General features: G+C 39.1%; 1 protein-coding gene across 2 annotated transcripts; it reads right to left on the reverse strand.

Annotated features, from left to right (window-relative positions):
• Nucleotides 1-1,581: 1,581 nt before the first annotated feature.
• Nucleotides 1,582-16,019, reverse strand: smox (spermine oxidase). Of its 2 annotated transcripts, none has more exons than XM_014989583.2 (7): nucleotides 15,875-16,019; nucleotides 10,129-10,363; nucleotides 9,273-9,499; nucleotides 7,556-7,729; nucleotides 5,786-6,524; nucleotides 3,545-3,705; nucleotides 1,582-2,121 (listed from the first exon to the last, which is right to left on the reverse strand). In XM_014989583.2, the coding sequence occupies exons 2-7, from the start codon at nucleotides 10,334-10,336 to the stop codon at nucleotides 2,002-2,004; spliced, it is 1,629 nt and encodes a 542-aa protein (XP_014845069.1). In that variant the 5' UTR covers nucleotides 10,337-10,363; nucleotides 15,875-16,019; the 3' UTR covers nucleotides 1,582-2,001. The 2 variants fall into 2 exon arrangements, with proteins under 2 accessions (XP_014845069.1, XP_014845068.1); XM_014989582.2 differs by having other exon boundaries at nucleotides 1,582-2,130.
• Between the last annotated feature and the right edge of the window lie 5,678 nt (nucleotides 16,020-21,697).

Raw genomic sequence — 21,697 nt, forward strand, 5'->3', positions numbered from 1 at the left:
TCCAATTAGTGAATAATATCAAACAAAATTAATACAAATAAAAGCCTGAAAAGAGTTGTATGCAGACATGTCTGGTCCCCTTTACCCTCATGCTCTTAATTCAGTGTAGTCCATGTAATACACGCAAAGGAAATTGAGAAAAATAGGGCTCATCAGCCAAGACTCACCAAAATCACCGAATAGCTTTGCACCAAAATACCTTAATTTGTTGTCGTTGTATCCGGTCTTCTGGTTCTGGTCTGCTCTGCACCCCCAGAGCCAGAACCAACATGGAGAAGCAGCATTCAGTCTTTATGCTTCTCTAATTTGGAACAAACTTCCAGGAAACGGCAAAAAATGCTAAAATGCCGAGTTTCTTTTCTTTACTTTGCCACTGGAGTGTAATGCCCCTTTGCCGTTGCTGTTTATTGCATGTTTTTATCATTTAAAGCAGTTTGAAATGCCTCATTGCTGAAATTTGTGGCACAAATAAACTTGGCTTACATGGCCCTCCAACAGAGAACTAATAATGAAAGTGACTTTTGCCAAGGTGACATGATGAAACCAGGGCAGCAAGAAAAGAATGACAGTTTTGGGTGCGGCGGTGGCGCAAGGGTAGAAACCCGTGACCCATGTACGGAGGCCTCAGTTCTCGATGCAGCCGTCACTTGTTTTGAGCCACCCGCCTGTTGACTTTTGCCACATCTTCCCCATTTCTCACAATCTGCTTTCCTGTTGCTTCACCACCAAACAAAGAGCCAAAAAACAAAAATCCTTATTTTAACATGTTAAATGCATAAATGTGAAGAAGTTCACTTTCTCTTAAGCTTTGCTACTTTCAAAAAGTTGGCGTATTCCACAGATGTTCACTTTCCTTGGCTTTTGTCTTAATACAACAAAGTCTTGAAAAATATCTAGTTGTGTCAAAGTTTTAAAAAATATAGAATAATACTCACTCCTTTCAGACAAAAACTAACCAAGAGAAATTTATCATTTAGGTTTCACTAAGTATAAAACGCATATCATTTTAAGCCCAGATATGTGTGATTTTTTATTTTTTTTTCAGCTGACATTGTTGAGCGAAGCTGTTAAAACTGTGTCTTTAACTTTATGAAGCCAGGAGACTTGACCGCCTGGTGATGGTGAGGCTGCAGCTGAATTGTTAATTCCTCTGCAGCCTCACGTGTTCCTCTGCCGGAGCAGGACTCATGCCAGAACTTTGTCCCAGGGTTCTCCTCTTCTTTTCTCCCTGTCTGAATAGAGGAGGAGAGTGCACAGCCGACACAAAACAAAGTTTCAGCTTACACTCATCCACACAATCCTCTAATCTGACCGATTTAGTAATCTCAGGCAAAATGCTGAATGCTGAATGTTGAAACTTTGAGAGTTTCAGTGGAACTTAAAATACAGCAACAAAGTGTCGTATTAATGTTTAATGCACTCAGGTGATTTTATTATTTCTAGAAAAACCACTGGTATTTGTTAAGGTTTTTTTTCTTTTTTCGGTCAATTAAAACACCTTCTTTTGATGTTTTGGGTGTTTTATTTGACAGCTAATCGGTAAGCAGAGACAGTTTCATATAAAAAGCTGTGAAGCTGAAGAATGATCATAGAACTTTTATTTTGTTAAAATTTGCACTTTTTTTGTTAATTATTTCCATTATTTTCGAAGAAACATGATATTAAATACAGAAGGCACTTATAAAAAGGTAAATTAAAGATGTCGCTGTTAAGAACATGAAATTCCTGATTTAGAAAAAAAAAAAAAAACAGTAACAGCATCATGAAAGAATGGCCAAGACAAGAAATTACAGCACCGTTGATAACTGATTAAACAAAACATTTAAAACAAAATTAAGCTGATTTAAAACCTACAGTACGTGAAAAATACTCATTTATCAGTGTAATAATGCCCGAGCTATGCTTACACATGGAACCTAATCGTTAAGACAGAAAGCTTTAAGTCAATGGTTTGTAACTTTTTTCACTAGTTGGAGTCTCAATATCTTTATATAGATTGTATTAGGCTTTGTGGTCATGGTACACCTCCATCAAGCGGGTGGCCTCTCTCTGCCCTGAGAGCAAAGCACCATGTGTTGTGGAATAGTACTTTCTGTGGGTGGCCTCTCCTGCAAACAGGACCTGCAGCAGCTAAGAAAGGAGCAGAGGAAAGCGGGGGAGGGGAGAGACAAAAGGGAAAACATGTTAGAGAACAAATCCAGATGTCAGTATCATATAGACGTGATTTTGGCCTTCCCAGAGGCACCGTCTTCTATCTCTCTCTTTCGCTCGTTGGAGGTTCACTCGTTGAAATGCTGCTGGAGCTGACCTGAGTGTGATTTTTAGCCTGGCTGGCCTGAAGGACTCTCTCAGCTGAGAGAGGTCATGCTGTTCCTGCAGGAGTGTCAAATGTACACGAAGAACTCCCCACCAATCTCTAGCTCCTCTTCCTCTTCACCCAGAATCATCAGGTTTCATGCTGCAGCTTAGTGGGTAACAATCAGCATTTGCTCTCTGACAGCATTTGCTCTAAATGTGTGGCGGTGTGACGGTTGCTGATCTCTACGTAAAGATATATTAGATCTATGCATATATTTACCCAGTTTAGGATGACTCTATCTGAACTTTACTGAGCTGAACATTAACTTTTCCACATCTTGATACATTACAATCGCGTATCCTGCGCTCATCTTGGGGCAGCAACCCCTACATCCGAGGCTCCTACTCCTTCCTTTTCTATGTATTTTACAACCATTTTGTTTTGCAAACCCCAGTGGTGCAAAATGATATAAATAAAAAACTGAATGGTGTGGTGTGCATTTCCAGCTGGTGTTTAATTGGTGTTCAGTTTCGCAGTGTTCCTGAATCAATATTAGCTGAACTACATTTTGCTGCTGTCACACCTGCAGATGGTTTGACAACATTAAACATTAAAGTCTTTCTTTCTTTCACTAATGTCTTTGTTAATTGCCACTCTTCCATAAAGGCCAGATTTCTGGAGTGCATAGCTAATAGTTGTTCAATCAAAAAAAAAATATTAGACTTGAGCTGTGGATCTCTGAAGCTCCTCCAGAGGTGCCCCCTGATTAAGAGTCTCTTTGCCTGGTCTGTCAATTTAGTTGTTGTCATCTCCACTTCTCCTTGATCTGTTTGCTGTTTCTTCATCTTCATGACGCTGTTTGTCCACTGATGTTCTCTAATAAGCATCTAGGCCTTCACACAACAACTGGACTGAGACTGAGATTAAATTATAGGTTAACATTCTGTAGTATTTAGACTTCTGAAGGCAATCGATTGCATGAGAATTTATTTAGCGGGGAAAACGTGAAGCACTCTTATTTCTCAGTAAGAAACCTTTGAAAATGACGTGTTTTCTCCACTTCACAACGTTATGTAATACTTTGTGTTGGCCTGTCACATAAAATTCCAATTAAACACGCTGAAGGTTTCAAAGTGACGAAACGGGTCAAATGTTTTTAGATTATGAGTCCTCTGACAAAAAGATTTGTTTTGAGTGCATGGCAAATAAGAAAAACATGAGATGTACTTTGTGCAGTTGTCTTACCGGAGCCTTTGTGCTGTTGGCATAAGGCAGCGGCATGGCCAGCCTTTCACAGTCTTGTCCACTGGACCCGACCCTGGTGAAGGAGTAGGAGCCTCGGATGTAGGGGTTGCTGCCCCAAGATGAGCGAAGGATACGCTTGGGCTTTGGAATGTCAGGATTCCCTATCAACAGACAACATGAAGGGAAAAGGTCAGAATATGTACTACTGAATGTTCAAATTAAATATAGTTTGCTTTCCGTGAAACTCAAACAGGTGGTGTTTTGGGACAGGTCAGACTCAGTTCAAATGTACAAAGGGTATATGCATGGTGATTAAGCGTAAGATCTTATATCTTAAATCGATAGTGATAAATAAAATCAATGCTGACACAGAGGAAGCTGCAGTGAGGCCCGAGGTTTGTTGCTCTGATAGGTGATGAAGAAATTAGGACACGACTGTTACGACGGCATAGATTCTGCTAATCTATCATATGACTGCATGTGTAGATATACGCATAGATATACGCATGTTTACTATCATGGGCTTGTCAGCATATGACTCACTATGACGTTGTGCTGAATCATTAACTGTAGTCAAGCTACAGATCAGTAAAAGGGATGAACGTAAGTACAAGAAAAACAGTTTAATCACTAAAATGAAGTGTATTTGCTATGTATTTGAATTCTTAAATTGTGGTGCGCAAAGTAAAGCACGAAATATAGCAAGAAAACACATGAATGTGAGAGACTTAAGGTTTGTAAAAAAGTTTCATGTTATTTTCTATATGCTGAGTTTATGGTTTTGTTGCCCATTATTTCTCTTATGATGATGTTATTTATATTTTCTTATTTGTTTATTATAATTAAGTACCAAGTACATTTGAATTATTTCTGTATAATTACATTATTTTAACTAATTAAATCAGATTACACAGTAATACTCAAGTACCCTTATACTTTTCTGCTGATGTTTTGTGTTAGTTCTTTTTCTTCTACTGAAGTTAGTTGAGTACAGTTTTTGGCTACTTAATCTAAAATCAGGTTATGTAAGGGGGATTGATGCTGTAATCTTCTATTTTGACACAGACAAGTCAGATGAGAAAAACAAAAAAGTGACGTAAAAAGCTGTAGCCATATTGTCGCTTATATGCCAGCATATCACATGATCAAACCACTGTGGGCAAAGAAAGATAAAGTTCAACGAGTCGAAATCGTTTGCTTAGAACTTTGAGTGCAAACAGAGGCTCACCTGTGAGGATATATGTAATTAAACTACAGCTGCATAAGTAAAAACACACTGACCTAATTGAGGAGGGTGTGTGCGTGCGTGTGTGTGTGTGTGCACGTGCGCATTTGCATGTGTGTGTGTGAGAATGACTTTTGTGTAATTCACATTACACATAAATAGGAAGTGCACTGACCTCAGCATGAAGTGACACATACAGCCTCTGTACTTGGACTGTGACCTAGTTCAGAGGAAGAAGTCAGACTTGTGTGTGTTCTGTACTTCCTTCCTGACCTACTGCCATTCAGCACACAGTAAATCAGCCCAGAGAACAGGTTACATGTTCTGTTGCAATCACGTTGGAGCCCTTACGCTACTGTTCCCTGAGTTGTTCACCCTCTAAAAATGTGAGCAAGGCTTGTCTTATCTACTCAGTGATCGATACTCAGTGTTCAGTTCTGCGTCTGTGATCATTACAGAGGTTCTTTTGAGAAACAGACTCTCCCATCTGAGCTGTGGACCTCCATGATTTCTCCAGTTACTGCCGGGACTTTTGGCTGCTTTGACTTTATTATTGCTCTCTATCTGCAGTTGTCCCATACGAAAGACAGGATTTTAGTTTTTATGCTTTTTAGCTGTGAAAAATGCTGACACCGTGTGTGAGTTTTCTTCCTCTGCCTTATTCGTCGATCATACGGAATCACATTAAAATAGGTTAAAGCTTGTGGATGTAGTGTGACAAAATGTAACGAAGCAACATACTTCCTCAGGGTGTAGTACAGCTGAGTCATTCAGCTGATTCCTTTGTAAAACTTTTGGTTTTCTAGGAAAGCAAATTATATCACAGGATCAGTTATGCCGTAACAACTCCCAGATAATGACCCACTCACGACTCACTTCGTAAAGATTCTCACTCTTAGTCATCCGAGGCTTTTTCCAGACGATCGCTTTCACTGAAAGATTGTCTATCTAGAGAAGGCTCATGAAGTGAGGAAACAGATGACCGGTTCCCTGTGCTTGCATGTGTGTGTCCTGACCTGTGAAGCGCCTCAGCAGCTCGGTGCAGGTTTCAGCCACTGTCTCGTCATCGCAGCGCTCCATGTGCAGCGCCTCTTGGCCACAGATCCAGCCGCTTAGCATGTAGCCGTAGCGCTCTGGCGGGTAGAGGACGTCGAAGCTGCAGATTTTCTTGTACCACAAATCTTCGGGGTAGGCCAGCTGTTCGAGCTGAGCTTCATCCTCCCACACGAACTGGATGCTGTTGCACTCTGGGCTCCAGAAGGGCTCCTCAAACTCTAGGAAAATCTTGTCAGTGGTGCTGATGCCCAGCTTCTCTATGGCGAGCACCTTGTCTTCGGGAAGAGATGGAGAGAACATGGCCTCGTGGTTCTGCTTCAGCACGCCGAGGGAAGTCGTCACGATGACATGGTCTGCTGGGATCCACTCCTCATCCTCGCACTCCACCAAAATGGGCTGACCCAGGATCAGGGGGTCCTCGTTACGTTGGTGGTTGTTGTCGTTGTGGTTGTCCTCCATCTTGACATGGCTGCCTTTGCCGATGACTTCTCGATGCTGGGCTGAGTAATTCCAGTGGATGCAGCGGACTGGTTTGCAAAGGCAGATGGTGCGTGTCGGGATGTCCTGGGCCAGGAGGTCCACAATCTTCATGAAGCCTTCAGGAATGACATAATGTGCGCCAGGGATCTCTGTCCACTCTCCGAACTCACTCAAAGACACCTCATCCATGCTGGGAGAGCTGCTCTCACAGCTCTCCACCTTAAAGAAAGACATTATCATATGATATCACTCGTGTAAACATCAAGTCCCTTTCGCAACAAGACTGAAAAGCAATTAAGTTGTTACCCCAACAGAAAATAGCCCAGAGGAATCGTTTCAAACATGTCAGAACTTGCACGCTGTTGTGATTTACAACAAAACTACTATTTTGCCTGCAAAAGGCAAACATTCAGTACTATGAAAATGTACTTATCACCTTACAGATTTCTTCTATCTTGCTTGTTTGTCACGCTAATTTTATTGATTTATTTATTTTTTTCAGATCATCATCAAATGTTAATATCAGGCACATATAATCTGGGTGAATACAAAAAGGAGTTTTCAAATTATGCTTTCATTCATTAAGGAAAATAAATAAATAAATCCTACCAAACCAAACTGGTCTAATATCAAAATGTTATTTTCATTTAGGAATTTTAATATTTTCCAAACATCTTGAGGATCATCAAGATGCATTTCAGTCATTTGTGTTAATTTTGGTCAGCTCTTTTTCAACTCTCCCAATGATGTCATTGTGCACAGTTGGTTCTTAAAGGTGAACTCTTACTTTAATGGAGACCAGGGCTTTAGATGAGGTCCTGGATTTGTTTGTGACCTCCTGGTTGAGTCCCTGAAACCCTTCCTCATCTGTTCTTTTAGTTCTTTAGACTGGGGCATAAAATGTTTCTTTTTGAGATGTTTTAACCAACTTCACATAATACAACATCGTCTAACAATGGGGACAAACAAAATGTTATGTTCTCCAGCATCATTTGAAAATAGATTTTTGTGTTTAATCAAAATATCTTTGTCTGATTAGAAATATTTAATTGTGACCAAAAAAGCTAAAACAGGGGAACACAGTAAACTGAAGGGCATTTATTTAATTGTTTATTAAAGGGTATCAGAGCACAAATGCAAACCAAACTATTTAATAAAATTTTTATTTGTAAAAACATATTAAAAACAGTTTGAATATTTTTTTTTCACTGTCAGAATCCACAGATTGGATGTGAAGAACCCAAACATACCTTGAGGTACTGTTGAAGCATCGAGAGTTTGAGCTTCTTGGTGCTTTCAGAATCCTCAAGGTCCTCCATAATCCTCTTGCGCACCAAGTCTCGAGTAAAAACGCCGACGCTGTTCTGGCTCTCAGCACAAACTGGTTTCCCGTTCTGGAAGAACTCCTGAGTCAGCTCATATACCTAAAGGAGGGAGGAATCAGCCATTCACGACAAGAGAGAGAGGAGGAATGTAAAGGAAGAAAGTCAGTCAGTGGAAGCTTTACTTGAGTCAGAAACGCATCTCAATTATGCCAAAATGTAAAAGACAAAAAAATGTAAATATATAAATATATATATATATATATATATATATATATATATATATATATATATATATATATATATATATATATATATATATATATATATATATATATATATATATATATATATATATATATATATACATACAGTATATAATAATATGATCTGGTTACCTGGGTTACAGTACACCAAGGTTTCTTTTTAAGGAAATAGAACAAATAAAGGGTATAGATGACGTTATTATTAACTGTAAAAACCAACATGGTATGCTATTTTCACAGAAGTGAGGATGATTGTCAATTTTCTCTGTTTTAAAAGAAGTAATTAGGTCGTGTCATGCAGTGTCGTTTTAAAATGTTGACAGGAGTCCTGAGAAATCACAGCTACTGGCTCTTAAAAAAAGCTTGTTTGTATCACTAAACACACCTTTCTCATGAACAGCAATCAGTTATGCTTCAACATATTTCAAGGAAAAACAATCCCAGTGTCACGTCACAATGTTTCAACTTCCAGTTAATGAAGCTGGATTTCTTGGAAAGAATAACCTGCATTACTCACTTTCAGAATACATCAGACGTACGGAGGTAAAATATTCATATTGAGTGCTGTGCCAAGTAAAGTGGATGGAAAGTTACAACCAACGTGGATATAACCATCAAAACTGTGTTCAAAGATATTATCGGTCTGAATGTTGAGGCCACTACTGCAGTGTTGCCCCCACCAGTTCACTCTGCTCAGAGCTGCTTTAGTGAACACATAATAATAAACACTTTGTTAACAAATGAAGTGATTCTGTCCTAAAAGACCGAGATCTTGTCACAGAAATGTATATGTTATGTGAACAACCAGGAGATATCCTGAACTATCAGACGCATCAGATGCATGACGTCTTGCTTCCAGGATGCATATTTTTATTATTATGTTATTGTTATTGTTATTATTATTATTATTATTATTATTATTATTATTATGTTTTTCATATCTCTATTTAATTAACTGGATAAAGAGTGATGATATACAACCATAAAATAAATCATGTGAATATCACAGCTCTTCTTCGTTTTATGTATTAACATTTCCTTGCTTCCTAGCACATGACTATATTAACATTTTTAGGTTTTTACTATTGCACCTTTTTTTCGCCAAACTCCCACAATTAGCATCTGTGGAAATTTCCCCTTCTGAATTTTAAGCAAAGGGTTAGAGTTTAAATTTTTACAGCACTGCAACCTACTTTAAAAAGTAACTGGTGACCTTGTACAACCTGCTTACTGTGCTGTGACTGCCTGCAGAATGGTCTTTGTGAGATTAGCACACATAGTTTTTTTCTGTTGCTTTACAGGCTGAACCATGCGTAGGACAATCTGTACATGGTAATATGAATTCAGATGTGCACCTATCCGTCTCTCTGTAGTCTCACCTGATTGTACAGGTCACTGAACTCCTCCACCAGGTCTTTGGGGATCCTTTTGCCCACGTTGGTCTGGTAGTGAGCCACACCGTTCTTGGTGTACAGGCTGATCCGTCCCACACTCCTCTCTCCGTCTGTGGTGTGCTCCAGCAGCCCATTTTCCTCTGCCAGGTGGTACACTGGGTTCCCGTTGGCACCATGAATCCAGGTAGCTCCAAGTTCCAAAGTTGCTTCTCCTGCAAGAAAAATAATAAATAAATAAATAAATGAATGAATAAATGAATAAATAAATAAATAACATTTGAATTGGATTACTGAAATACATTAGCTCTGTTTGGTGGTTGTTCTGATTTACTCAGATGTAGTTACTAATGTCTGAATGAACAGCACTGAGTATAAAGTCTGAGTAGCTCCACTTCAATCAGGGAATTAGAAAGTCAAGTTCAATAACATAATAGATTTACTACATGGTAAATACAGTTTTTAAATTCATTAATGTATTCTTTACATCAGCACCGGAACTGCACGCAGTGCTGTCCAGTTCCGGTTCTTCCAGCTTGTTTTGGGTGTAATAAAGCTCCATCACACCTGTGTCAAACAGCTGCTCACCTTATCACTGACTTCTACTAATGAGCCATTCATTTAATTTCAGGAAGGAAACATAAAGATTGAGGGCTTTGGCACTTTAAGACCAGATTTGAACATCGCCGATGGATCTAAAATGAAAACATTTAGCATTTTTAAACTATACTTGATGACCAGGTAAAATAGCCAGCGCCCCACTGACCGACTTGTGCCCTACATTTAAAAGAAAGCTTTCAAAGCAAGAACATTTGGCTAAACAAACGGCAACACATGATCTCACCGTTCTTAACACTCTGAACTCGCCCACCGATGTGGTCTGATGCTTCTAGGACGGTGACATCCGTGAATCCGTTTTTCAGTAGGACCCTTGTTGCAGCAAGGCCGGCCAAGCCAGCACCGATTACTACTATTCGAGGCTGTCGATGAGGGCGAAAGCCGCTACTAAGAGGATCATCAGTGCTGTCTGAGGAAATTTCACAACTTTGCATGCCGTCTAAACTCCTCTTCGGTTGAGTCTGGAGGAGACAAATACAAAACAGGGTTAGTAGTAGTCACAACATCTGAGTTATGTCTGGTTGAGCCCTGTCTCACAGTATGCTACTAAGATATGGAGGTAAGTCCGTAATTACTCATATCCCTGGTAGATTACGAGTCAAAATAATCTTTTATTTTAACTGGACAGAATCCCGACTGGAGTCTGTGGACGGAGCTACAGATTAGGGTGATGGCAAGGATGCCTCTCAACCTCAGTCATGGAAGTTCGTTATCAAAAAAACGACAAGAGAGATGAACTGTTAAACAATAGCAATGTTGATGCTTATGTTCTTTCTACAAATGAGTCCATCAGTGCTGCATACTAAGACCTAAATTGAGGTGAGGGCATCTAAAAACCTGTTGAAACTGGAACCAAAGAGTTTGTTGTTTACTGTTGTTAAATGAGTAAATCCTTAAAATATTTTCACCCGTAGGTTCAACACATAATTCGGCCTGATTTGGAGCTGCGCTGAGCTGTTTATCAAGCCACGACTACAAAAGCCTATTGAACAGGCGACCCGTGCTGTTAGTTGGCAGTCAACTTACCATGACCCACATTTACAGCACAGTTTATTACCATCATTAACTTAATTTAGAGTCTTCATTTCGTGACATGTTTACATTGCTTTGTCCCCTGGCTCTGTATTACTGTTTATTAAGCGCGAGGCCAAATTAGAAGGTCTTTGGAGAACCGTGTTATTTCTGTCAGAGAACAGAGTGTACACAAAAGAGAAGCATTTCTTATTACAGCCTCCTGAATTTCTCAGACAGAGAAATGGCAAAGTCCCCGGTGAAGAAAGCGCACAAAGCCGACCTTGTCGCTTCAGCACAAGGCTCTTTGCTGTGAATGTATGGACAGCTGCGTGTAAAAACAACTCGAGGACATTTGACTGAAAACATAATAGAGATGTTTACGCAGCACCAACATTTAGAGTCTTTAATCAAAGATTAACAGTAAACCATCTCCTACATGATAAGGAAGCATTGTGAAATGGTTTGATTAATTCTTCGAAATAATCCTGCTTTGTCTGATTGTATGTGTACATAAAGATCCCTAAATGTTACCCCAGTGAGCAGTAAGTAGAAAATGCACAAAGAATAGAATAGAATAGAATAGAATAGAATAGAATAGAATAGAATAGAATAGAATAGAATAGAATTAAGTTTATTGGTTTAAAGATGTACCTCTTTAAAAGCTGATACAAAAAATAACAGAGAATTATATTCTATTTGATGATTTTGACCAAAATGTTTACCGTTACATTATTACATTCATAAATATATTGATATACAATAGATCTAAGAGTTAAATTCTAATCAAAATATATTTCTTCTAGTCTAAATATGGCTCTAAATGTACATCATTTAATGTGCATTTAAAGCACAAACTGATTCAAGAAATCCACAAACAGAAACATATGACCTGACTCATAAAATATATCTGTTAAAGAATAATTTTGAAACCCATTTTCACGACAGTTTTCTATCAAATTTTAGCTATATTTATTTCATACCTTTTACATTTTAGCTCTTCGCACAGATAAATTAAAGGATCTGTTGTTGACTTGCTAGTCAAGTATAAAACAAGTACTGTTAGAGGCACAGTGTGCCAATGATCAAACAAGAGACGTTAATGTTAGAGGGATCTGTTAGCGTTTGAACTAAACTTCAAGTGGGACTACAAATCAAAATTTGCTCAAGGCGCCACGAAGTCTTACCGAATTTCATCAATTTCTGAACCATCATGGAACAATATACGGATTCAGGCTATGTCAATTTTCACAGCCACAAGGGCGCCTGTAAATACGATCACTGCAAATGCAAACGCAAGACAGCCATCGTGACTGATTTCCAACTCCCTCAGCAGAAGAGTCCGCAGACGTCATCTGACTAACAAAGAAAGAGGAAACCACAAGCCAGGACTTCAGGAAAACATATATGAAAATCACTCTGTAAAGTCAAAATTAGACTGTGACGTCTGTTTATGGAGGACATGCACAAGTTTACTGGAAATAGAGTTTTGGTTGACTGCTGTCCCCTCAGGGAGATATGGGCTAAACCCAATCATATGCTGGAGTCAGCATATGACGTTGGCTCTAATTTCACTTTAAACATCCTGCAGGCTTATAGGGCAATCAGAAATGAATTCCGTGCATAAACAATAATTCCTACAATACTGTATATTTTAAAAATGAAAAGGATTCAAGCAATTACGCTTCATTTATTTTCTGTTTACCAAACAGCCAGCTAATTTCCTTGCCAATTAAATAAAGAGTATTTCTGGAAAATTAAAAGCAATAAATCTCCCCTCTTTGAAACTTTGAAACACAGAAGTACAGCAGTGCATTTATTCCATTCCTAACATTTCAGCATTTTATATATAGAGCTAAAACACTATAGCTGCAGTTTTCATGCATTTTGTGCTAAACAAGCTTCAACGATTCAATATCTCTGTGGAGTTCTCACTGTGCTATACATGTAAAGGAATTTTTCTCTACATCACGATCTCATGTGATTTCATGTAAGGCGATCAATATTCAACACAAACCATCTCTGAGCCTCTCGCACACATTACTCTGACAGATTGTGCGTCCGTTCCTGGTTGCTTGTAATTCCATGGCTGGTTAATACAGTCACCACATGTCGCCACTCCATGCTTTACCCTCTCACCACAGATTACTGTGTGGGCTGGCCTTGGTTAGACAGGTGGCTACGGGGTGGGGTGGGGAGAGGATGAAGGGAAGGGAGTTTGCCAACACTGACCTAGAAATGGCAATTTACAGAGAAGCGAGTCTGCCAGCGGACTCTCAAAGAGCGGGACTGGCCTTCAGCAGGAGCTCTGTTAAATGACTGCATCTGAGCTCCTGTATCTCGTCATAACCGTTTCCCCTCCCTGCTTTCACCCGCAGACACAGCTCTTCCCAGCTGTGTGAGCACAAATCTGCATTTCCTCTCTCAGCCCCACGAGACCAGGGGCAGGGAAACAGACATTTCTACATCTCTACATGAAAAACTTGCAGTTTAGTCTTGCGAATGCATGCCAAGGGTCAGACATTCCTCATTTCTCTCCCAACTCTGATTTTCCCATGCTGCAGGGATCAAGTGGAAGCACGCAAACGCGCGTGTGCACTTCACAGCTGTGCAGCAGCGCACCACACCGGTTGGCTCCCTGACGGGGAATGTAGTCTAAAGCAGAATCATAAAAATGAAAAAGCACTGAATTGTTGTTTGTGGGGTTTTTTAAAAGTTGTATGTGTTGTTAACATCTCCTGCTTTTATTTTATGCTTTCAGTTAACATGGTTTTCATATTGAACCATCAGCTGTTTTATATCAATATTATATTGCTTCTTTCATTCATCTGTTTATCACAGACATGTACCTGCATAGATAACAATAAACTCAAATAAAATAAAAATTGCAAATAGCTTTGAAGGACTGATTTTCTAACAAAATTTTTCTCATGAGAATAAAAAAGAAGTATTTCTTTTTTTTTTTTTTTTCCAAATACTTAAGATTAAAATGAAACATGAGCTGTTTTATGCTCAGAAACAGATTAGCAGAGGTTTACGTTTGGTTTGTGTTTTGCTTTTTTACAAAACAATTTTTAAAAAACTCAGATGAAAAGACGTAAAAAGATAATTGGGCAGGTTTTAAACTACGCTGACATTTGATTCAGTGGTCACTGTAGACTGAAGTGCGCTGATGTAATTATTTTCTCACAAACCAAATACAGATGAACAAGGACATACAGAACTCATCCGTCTGTAAAAGATTTGACAAGACTGAACGAGGATAAGCATTCTACAATAATCTTATCTAATTTTTTATTGCATGTAAACCTGATGTTCATCCTTAAGCTACAAAAGGAGTCAGTCCAAATACGAGAAAAAGTTTTTTTTTTCTTGTTTTTTTTAACTGTGCCAGTAATATGTGTTTTTTTTATTGTTCTACATAAAAAAGTAGGGATGAGTGCTGTGGATTTAGAATTTCATCACAATATTTTGTGGTATGTATTGTGCTACTGATAAAAGTGATTATAAAAATGTACTTCAGGTTTTTTTTGCACAGAAAAAACTGCTTATAAAAATCTAATTTACAAAAGAGACTACACCAAATTTTATTGACATTGTCTTATACCCACTTATCCTTGTAGGACCCCATGTTATCTGGTGTCTATCTCCAGGGGTGATTGAACACGAGGCAATTTTTATTGGCTGGACACGTCACCAATCCATTACAGGGTAACAAACACATGTTTTTTGTCACAAAACAGAACACAGGAACCACTACGAATTTTGGACATAATATGATTTATTAATGCTCTTATGAACCATAGAGTGGAAGAATGTAGTAAAAGTGGGAACTGTTCATAGAACTGCTCAAAAGTGAGCACACTGTTCATATGTTTCTGCTTTGCAAATGTCATCAATTAGAGTTTATCCATACTGTGATAAATCACAAAATCTTACCAAACAAAATGCAAGTAGCTGTAAAATGTATTTTCAACCAAACTCTAATAAAAAAATTGATTAACTTATGTTTGACTACAAAACGATAAATGTCTTGTAGTTCGTTTCAATTATTTTGTAAGACTAATCTAATCTAAGAATGAGATAATCACGTCACCTCGTCCTTCACCTCATCAGTTTCTGATGAGAAAATGTACTTATGCCAGGAAGCTTGAAACAAATTCATGACTTTATAAGATGGATATACACAGAATTTCGACCAAAGCAAAGACCAGAATTGTAAATATATTACTTAGTTTTAAACGATGAAAACAAAACATTGCGACAGGAGTTTCAAACAAAGAAAACTATTTTCTTTGTTCTAATTAGTTTTTCAGGATGTCACTGTAACACTAGTTCTATAAACTGTATAGTATAAGCGCACCAAACTGGGAAGCTGAAACTTTTCCTAGCAGAATAAAGAAGTGAGAGCCGCTCGTCGCCTGTAAGAACAAAGACAGCTGAAATCAGATGTTTCCTCTATGCTGCGCGCAACAGCTGTGTGTCGTGAAAGCCTGCCACGTCTATAGGCTGTGATGCCAAAGTGGCAGCAGCTCTTAACAAAGCGAACCACTTCACAGAGTTCATCTGAAAGATAGGGCAGCGACGGTGACGTGACAACACACAAACGCGCCTCGAGGCGGAAAAATAAGGGTGAAAAACTCCGTTTCCGTTCAAAGCCAGAGCCACTTTTGCTCTGTTTAACACACATCAGTGTGTCGGACGTTGTTGTTGGTCAGAGCGGCGCTCCTGTGTACAGTTTGTCTTTGTACGGCGTTTTTTTTGTTTTTGTTTTTTTTTTCAGTGTTTATCCTCACAAACACCTGGCTGACATTCAGTAAAAACGTGTAAACAAGATTATCTCCCGTTATTTGCCAGCGACACGCAGCCTGGGTTCTAGAGGATGAACGCTCTCACCTTCAGCGACCCGCTTTGTAAACAATAACCGGAGTGAATGTGCTGTACGTGGAGCAGCTGTTTACCTGACTCTCTTGGTCTTCTTCTGTTTAAAAGTCCCCCTCAGAGTGCTCCGCTTCTCCTTTTGTGCCTCTCTGGTTCTCTGTCCGACCGGCTCGGCTTTGTATTTATGTCTGGAAACCAGAAGCAGCCAGTTTTTCTCGTGGCCGCTGCCTCCTCATTAATTAAACATGAGCTACGATGACGGCGCAGACCAGCCCTCCGTTGAGTAAAGCCTGCTGTCACAGGGCTGCTGGTACACCCGGATTCACGCACATCTGACCTGCCAGCCACAACAAATCCCTTCGCTTCACAGTCGGTCAATAATCATGCTCGTGGTATTATGGTGTGATGAGAGACACCGCGTAATGGTTTTCGTTCGCTTCAAAACACCATGGGATCGCTCCACCTTTAGGTGCCGAGGTTATGATATCTTCATGTCCGGACGAAAGCATTTTTTAAGGTTCATGAAGGAGTTCACCAAACTATGAAAGGATTGAAAGAAAAACGTACCACTTTATCTGTGTATTTGTCCTGTATTTGTGGCAGCAAATGAAAAGTTGTGTTAACAGAAGACCTTCATCTAACGTGACTGTGTTTAAATGTCTTTGAAAGGTGGTCCTCAAAGTAGACTGCATGGAGAAGAACTATGCACTAACTTGCGTTGCTCTATATAAAATCACAGTAAAATACATCGAAGTTCGTAATTAGGGCAGCCTGTATACTTAATAAAATGGGGATTTTGTTTTACTGGAAATGTCGAACAAGAGTGACAAGCAAAAGCAGAAGATTAAGAATTACTGGAAGCAAAAGCAACATTCAATTCATAAACTTACTGTATCTGGAGGGAAATAAAGAAGAAATAGCCAGTGCACAGAAAGGAGGACAAGTAAATTAATCCAAAATGCTACAAGGAAGTATTTCTGGTTGCACTAATATTCATGGTCAATTGCACCATGCAATGAGAAATGTGGGTGTCAGGACATGACTCACAAAAGGACATATTGCGATAGTACCCAGCATCAATGGGACTAAGCAAAAGGAAGCTACTGCAAACTAGAATACAAAGTAAAAGATACAAATACAATGTGACTCCAAAGCACTCAAAGAAAAGGTTCAAATTGGGAAGGAAAATCACATGTATTCACTTGCTCATTCTGACGTCACACCCAAAAAGCATCTTTTATTTTTTTTTCTCAAGTCAGTGCATTCAACTAGGAGAGAATTGGGTAGGGAGTGTTCTCTATTCTCTTTCAGTGACACACAGGCTGTCGTTTCATGCGGTGGAGCACACTAAAAAAAATGTTTCTTAGAACAGACTTAAAACAAAATACTCCAGCTTGTTACTGCTAACTATTTTTAAATAATTCTGAAATCACAATTATACCTTGAGCGAAACTAATAAATGTGGCTGTAACTAATAAGAGCACTTTTTAAAAGTTGGTTCAAAGAAACAATTTTTTTCAGTGCAAATATTTATGATGGATAGGTTGAACCATCATCTTCCACAGAAATGAACTGGAATCTAACGTAGATGACTCATGAGGTGACTCGCCTCTTGGGTGTGACATTTTTGCTTGTGTACCATAATCGCTGAAGGCTGGGTTTCCTCCCTTCCTGCTCTCCACTTTGTCTCTTCCCCTTAAAAAAACAAGGCCGTTTGGTTTAAAGTTACTGAAATAACCAGCAGAAAATGACACAATCAATGGGCCGGCTTCATAAAAGCATGCGAGAATTATCACATTAGAGTTACAGCTTGAGTAAAACTATAAACACTGGATATACAGGTGTAGGTAGAAAATGCCATAAAATATGATGCAGCCTTGCTTCAAGAGATCAAACCTATAAATGTAGTGACTTCTAGTCTTTTATGAGCACCAGTTTTACTGCCAGCAGTGGAAGCACCAATACTTTGCGCTCAGAAGGTAGCAACCTTTTTCACAGTGAAAACATCTGAAGCAGAACAATATTTCTAGATGCAGTGCATCCGGAAAGTATTTACGCTGCTTCAATTTTTCCACATCTTATGTTACAGCCTTATTTTATTGAGTTAACCCAGTTCCTTAAATTTCTACACATGACTACTTATGATAACGTAGAAAATTTGTTTTTAGTGTTTGGGGAATTTCTTTAAAAACAAGAAAACCAATAAATCACATTTACATAAGTATTCATAGCCTTTTCTTATAAGGCTGTAGCATAAAATTTGGAAACAGTGAGACACCGTAAATACTTTTCGCACGCACTGCATCTAAACATACTTTTCTGCTTCAGATGTTTTGACTATGAAAAGGTTTGCTACCTCTGAGAGCAACATAATAATGTTTCCACAGCAAAACACAAAGGTTAGAGGCGAAGAGTCGAACAAAAGCATTTAACAAAAGGTCAGGGAAATTAAAAATACCAATTCACAGGAGGCAGAAATAATCTTAGTTTCTAGGTTTCACATAAAGACACTAAACATCGCATAAATCTATAGACAAACATGCCAAAAGTTTTTACTTGCTGGCCAGAAGTTACAAAACCAATAAAATTTGCATTATATTGCAAACATGCAATAGACTAATATGTGTATTGACAGATTGTTTTTGAAGCTAAAACAGCATAGTGCCCCACAGCACCATCAGCACAGATTAGACAATCAGCCAATCGTTCGCTGACAGCATTATGTAATCACAAGATAATTAATCCACCTTCCACATATGTCCATCTTCACATGCTCCCTTGCTATTCTAACCACTCAGCAGAGTGTTTCGGATGAGGTGATCTGATCAGCACGTGAATATGCATGTGTTTGCTGCGTAATTCAAGTGAGGAGAAATGCTGGCGTGGGATCGGTGAAGCATTTGAGAATGGCCCCTCTGTTAGCTGTTCCCTTGGTGCACAGAGACCTCACATTGTGTGTCCGGCCAGCGCCTGGGTTACTGCTATTGTCCGTCCACACCTCCCTTTCATTCTCCTGCACAGCCATGCACCAGAGATGGGGAAGAAAGTGGCTTTTCATTGATGGGTCAGTTGGAGCATGCACAGGAACTAAGATGAGGTGGGGGGGTTTGCGTGGAGGACGGGGGTGAGGGGGTCGCTCAGCTGGCTGCAATGGCCTTTCATTATCTTGAACTATTTCCCAGCAACAGCCAACAAGCATAAATACTATAGAATGGCTCATTACCTCCAAGTACCGACATGAAGCTTTGAGGAAGGGGGAGCAGCGGACCAATGAGGATGCTGCAAATTGCTGGCCAGTTTCAATATTCCTTTGATCGAACCACAAGAACTATGACTGCTAACTTTCCTCATCCTTGCTTGCACGAGACATTTCTTTTCAAAGTTTGCACAGTGGTCAAATTATGTCAAAATGTACACATATCAATTATAAATGAATGAATGAATAAGTTTTCTGTGCTTATTTCATTCTTTTTTCTTCTTTTTTTTTTTTTTTTTTTTTTTTTTTTACAAATCTCATGTCACCTGCATGAAAAAAAGCATTAAAGTTCTATTTTTTTTTTAGAAACAAACATATTCATGTAAGCCAGTGGTTCCCAAACTTTTTCTCCTGGGCCCCCCCAGCGGTTTCCAAACATTTTCTGCCCCCCCCCCATGGATTACAAATAGCTGTCTAGTTGAACGACGTGTGTGTGGGGGGAGGGGGAGGGGAGAGAGAAGAGGATTCTTAGAGACTCCCTGAAGACTCCCTGTCTCTGACTTTTTGTGGGGGAGGGGTAAAATGAATGTACGAAGCTGGACATAGACAACAACATCGGTAACCTACAGGCTACTTGTTAAGCTTAAGGCGATGTACTGATATTAGCTAGCTAGTCATCCTTTAGCTAACTTTACCTGCATCCAACAGGTTCACTCAACTCGCTCGGTTAGTTTGGGGGAAAACTGTGAAAAGTTCTTTGCGTTTTTGCTGTTTGCTGCCATGATTCTAATACACACCTGCGTAGCTCTGCACAGCAGCAGCAGGTCTCCTTTAAAGGCGGCTCGGAAAAACAGGTTACGACACGTTTTAAACAGTTTTAACTGCTGATAAAAGTGACAGAGGACACAGATATGGGAAATGTAGCCCCACTGTATCAAATTGACATAGGAATAACAGAGAGTTGGCCATTCTAAGGTAAACCCCCAGCGCAGACAGCGTTCATGTTTTTTTTTGTTTGTTTGTTTTTGTAGTTGTTTGTTTTGTGTTTTTTTTTTTTTCATCCAGTCGGCTTTCCGCGCCCCCCCTGCAATGGCACGGCGCCCCCTCTAGGGGGCGAGCCCCACAGTTTGGGAACCTCTGATGTAAGCCAATAACAATTATAAGTATTTTCATTGTGCTCAAATGAACTGTAAGAAAAATAATATTAAGCAAATTGCTAATTCTAATTAGTGAAACTGTCTATCTAAGGAAAAAAGTAGATGACAGCAACTTCTCATTTCCACGCAGTCCCCCATCCTGAGTAGGCACAGTGAGCGAAGCCTTAGAAACAGGAAGAAACCTCCTGCAGAAACAAGCTCAGAGCGGATGGCTGTCCGGCAACTTGGCGTTGACATAAAACAAATTACACATGCTTGCTTCCTTACTAACAGATTTATAACTACTGTTCAGCAGCATCAGTAAAAAGAGGGAAGTCCAACCAATCTAATTAATTAATTTTAACAAATGAACCAAAGTATAGAATATTGGCTCCACTGCTAAACCCTGCGGGGCTCCACAACTAGCACATTCCCATATTATCTATCTATTATTCCTTCCATCAATTCTTGTATTTGTAAAATGTAGTTATAAGCATTTTTCCTACGTTGGAGCTAACTCGGTGCAATATACTCTCCACTGACGCTACATAATGGCTAACGAGGACTTGACAGTGACTTGATGCAGTCGGCTGGGTTTCCTCAGACAGAAAACAAATTGGAGAAATGAACCGAACTCGACTGCATCGTTTTATAACAAGGATGTAGTTGGAGTGTATGTAACTGACTCTGAATCTGCATAATTGGACTGAATTGACTTTATATTTTTCAGTAGTAATTGGATGTTTTTATTTACTAGCATTATAGGTTTGAAGTTCACTCAGTATTCACTGGGGGACATAAACTAATATATCAATCTAAGAACTGAATCCAGGCTTTTCCAGATGTTTTAAAATGTTCTTTCATTAGTGTTATTAGCTTCTGTCTCTGTAGTAGTGATGAAAATTGCTAAGCGTTATACTACCAAGCAATCTTTTAATTTAGTACCACTTACGGAGGGGTTCAATGTGTAATGTTTCTTCACTTCTGTTCTCTGGCCCTCCTCCTCAGTTTGAACCATGCTAGGAAGGCTGGGCCCTAGACTTTGAACTCTTCTAGTCTGAAACTGTTACAAAAGTGATAAATGCTGTTAGCATAGGAACTGTACGTTGCTGTGGAAAGTATTTAATATCATCTCCGTGTGCCCTTTTTTTCTCCCAAGAGTTCATTTCTTAAAAAGGGATTTTAAACTCAACTCAGAGCGGCATCAACTGGGAGCAGAACCCTTTGTGAAGCTAACTTAAAAAGTACTGAGTGAAGCATAATTTCAGAGATATAAAATGTTTTTTTCAGTTCCAGCAAATCAACCAAGCCTGGTTGAAGTCTGATGTATCTCTAAGGTTGAGTGTTTGATGTTTGGCTTTTTTTTTTTTTTTTTTTTCCAAAAAACATTCATTTCCGATACTTTTTGCCTGCTGTAGATATTTTTAAAGCCTTAAATCTCCGCTTTCACCTTGTTCACTCTCTCCATAAAGTATTTTAAGGACATGTAACAGAAATTGTGTAATAATTAAAAACAACACTTAAAAAAATCTAACTATTCCACTCCTCTTTTGTCTACACTATCACATCAT

The sequence above is a fragment of the Poecilia mexicana genome, unplaced genomic scaffold (assembly GCF_051168715.1).
Source record: "Poecilia mexicana isolate PSO_F unplaced genomic scaffold, ASM5116871v1 scaffold_1, whole genome shotgun sequence".
NCBI lineage: Eukaryota > Metazoa > Chordata > Actinopteri > Cyprinodontiformes > Poeciliidae > Poecilia > Poecilia mexicana.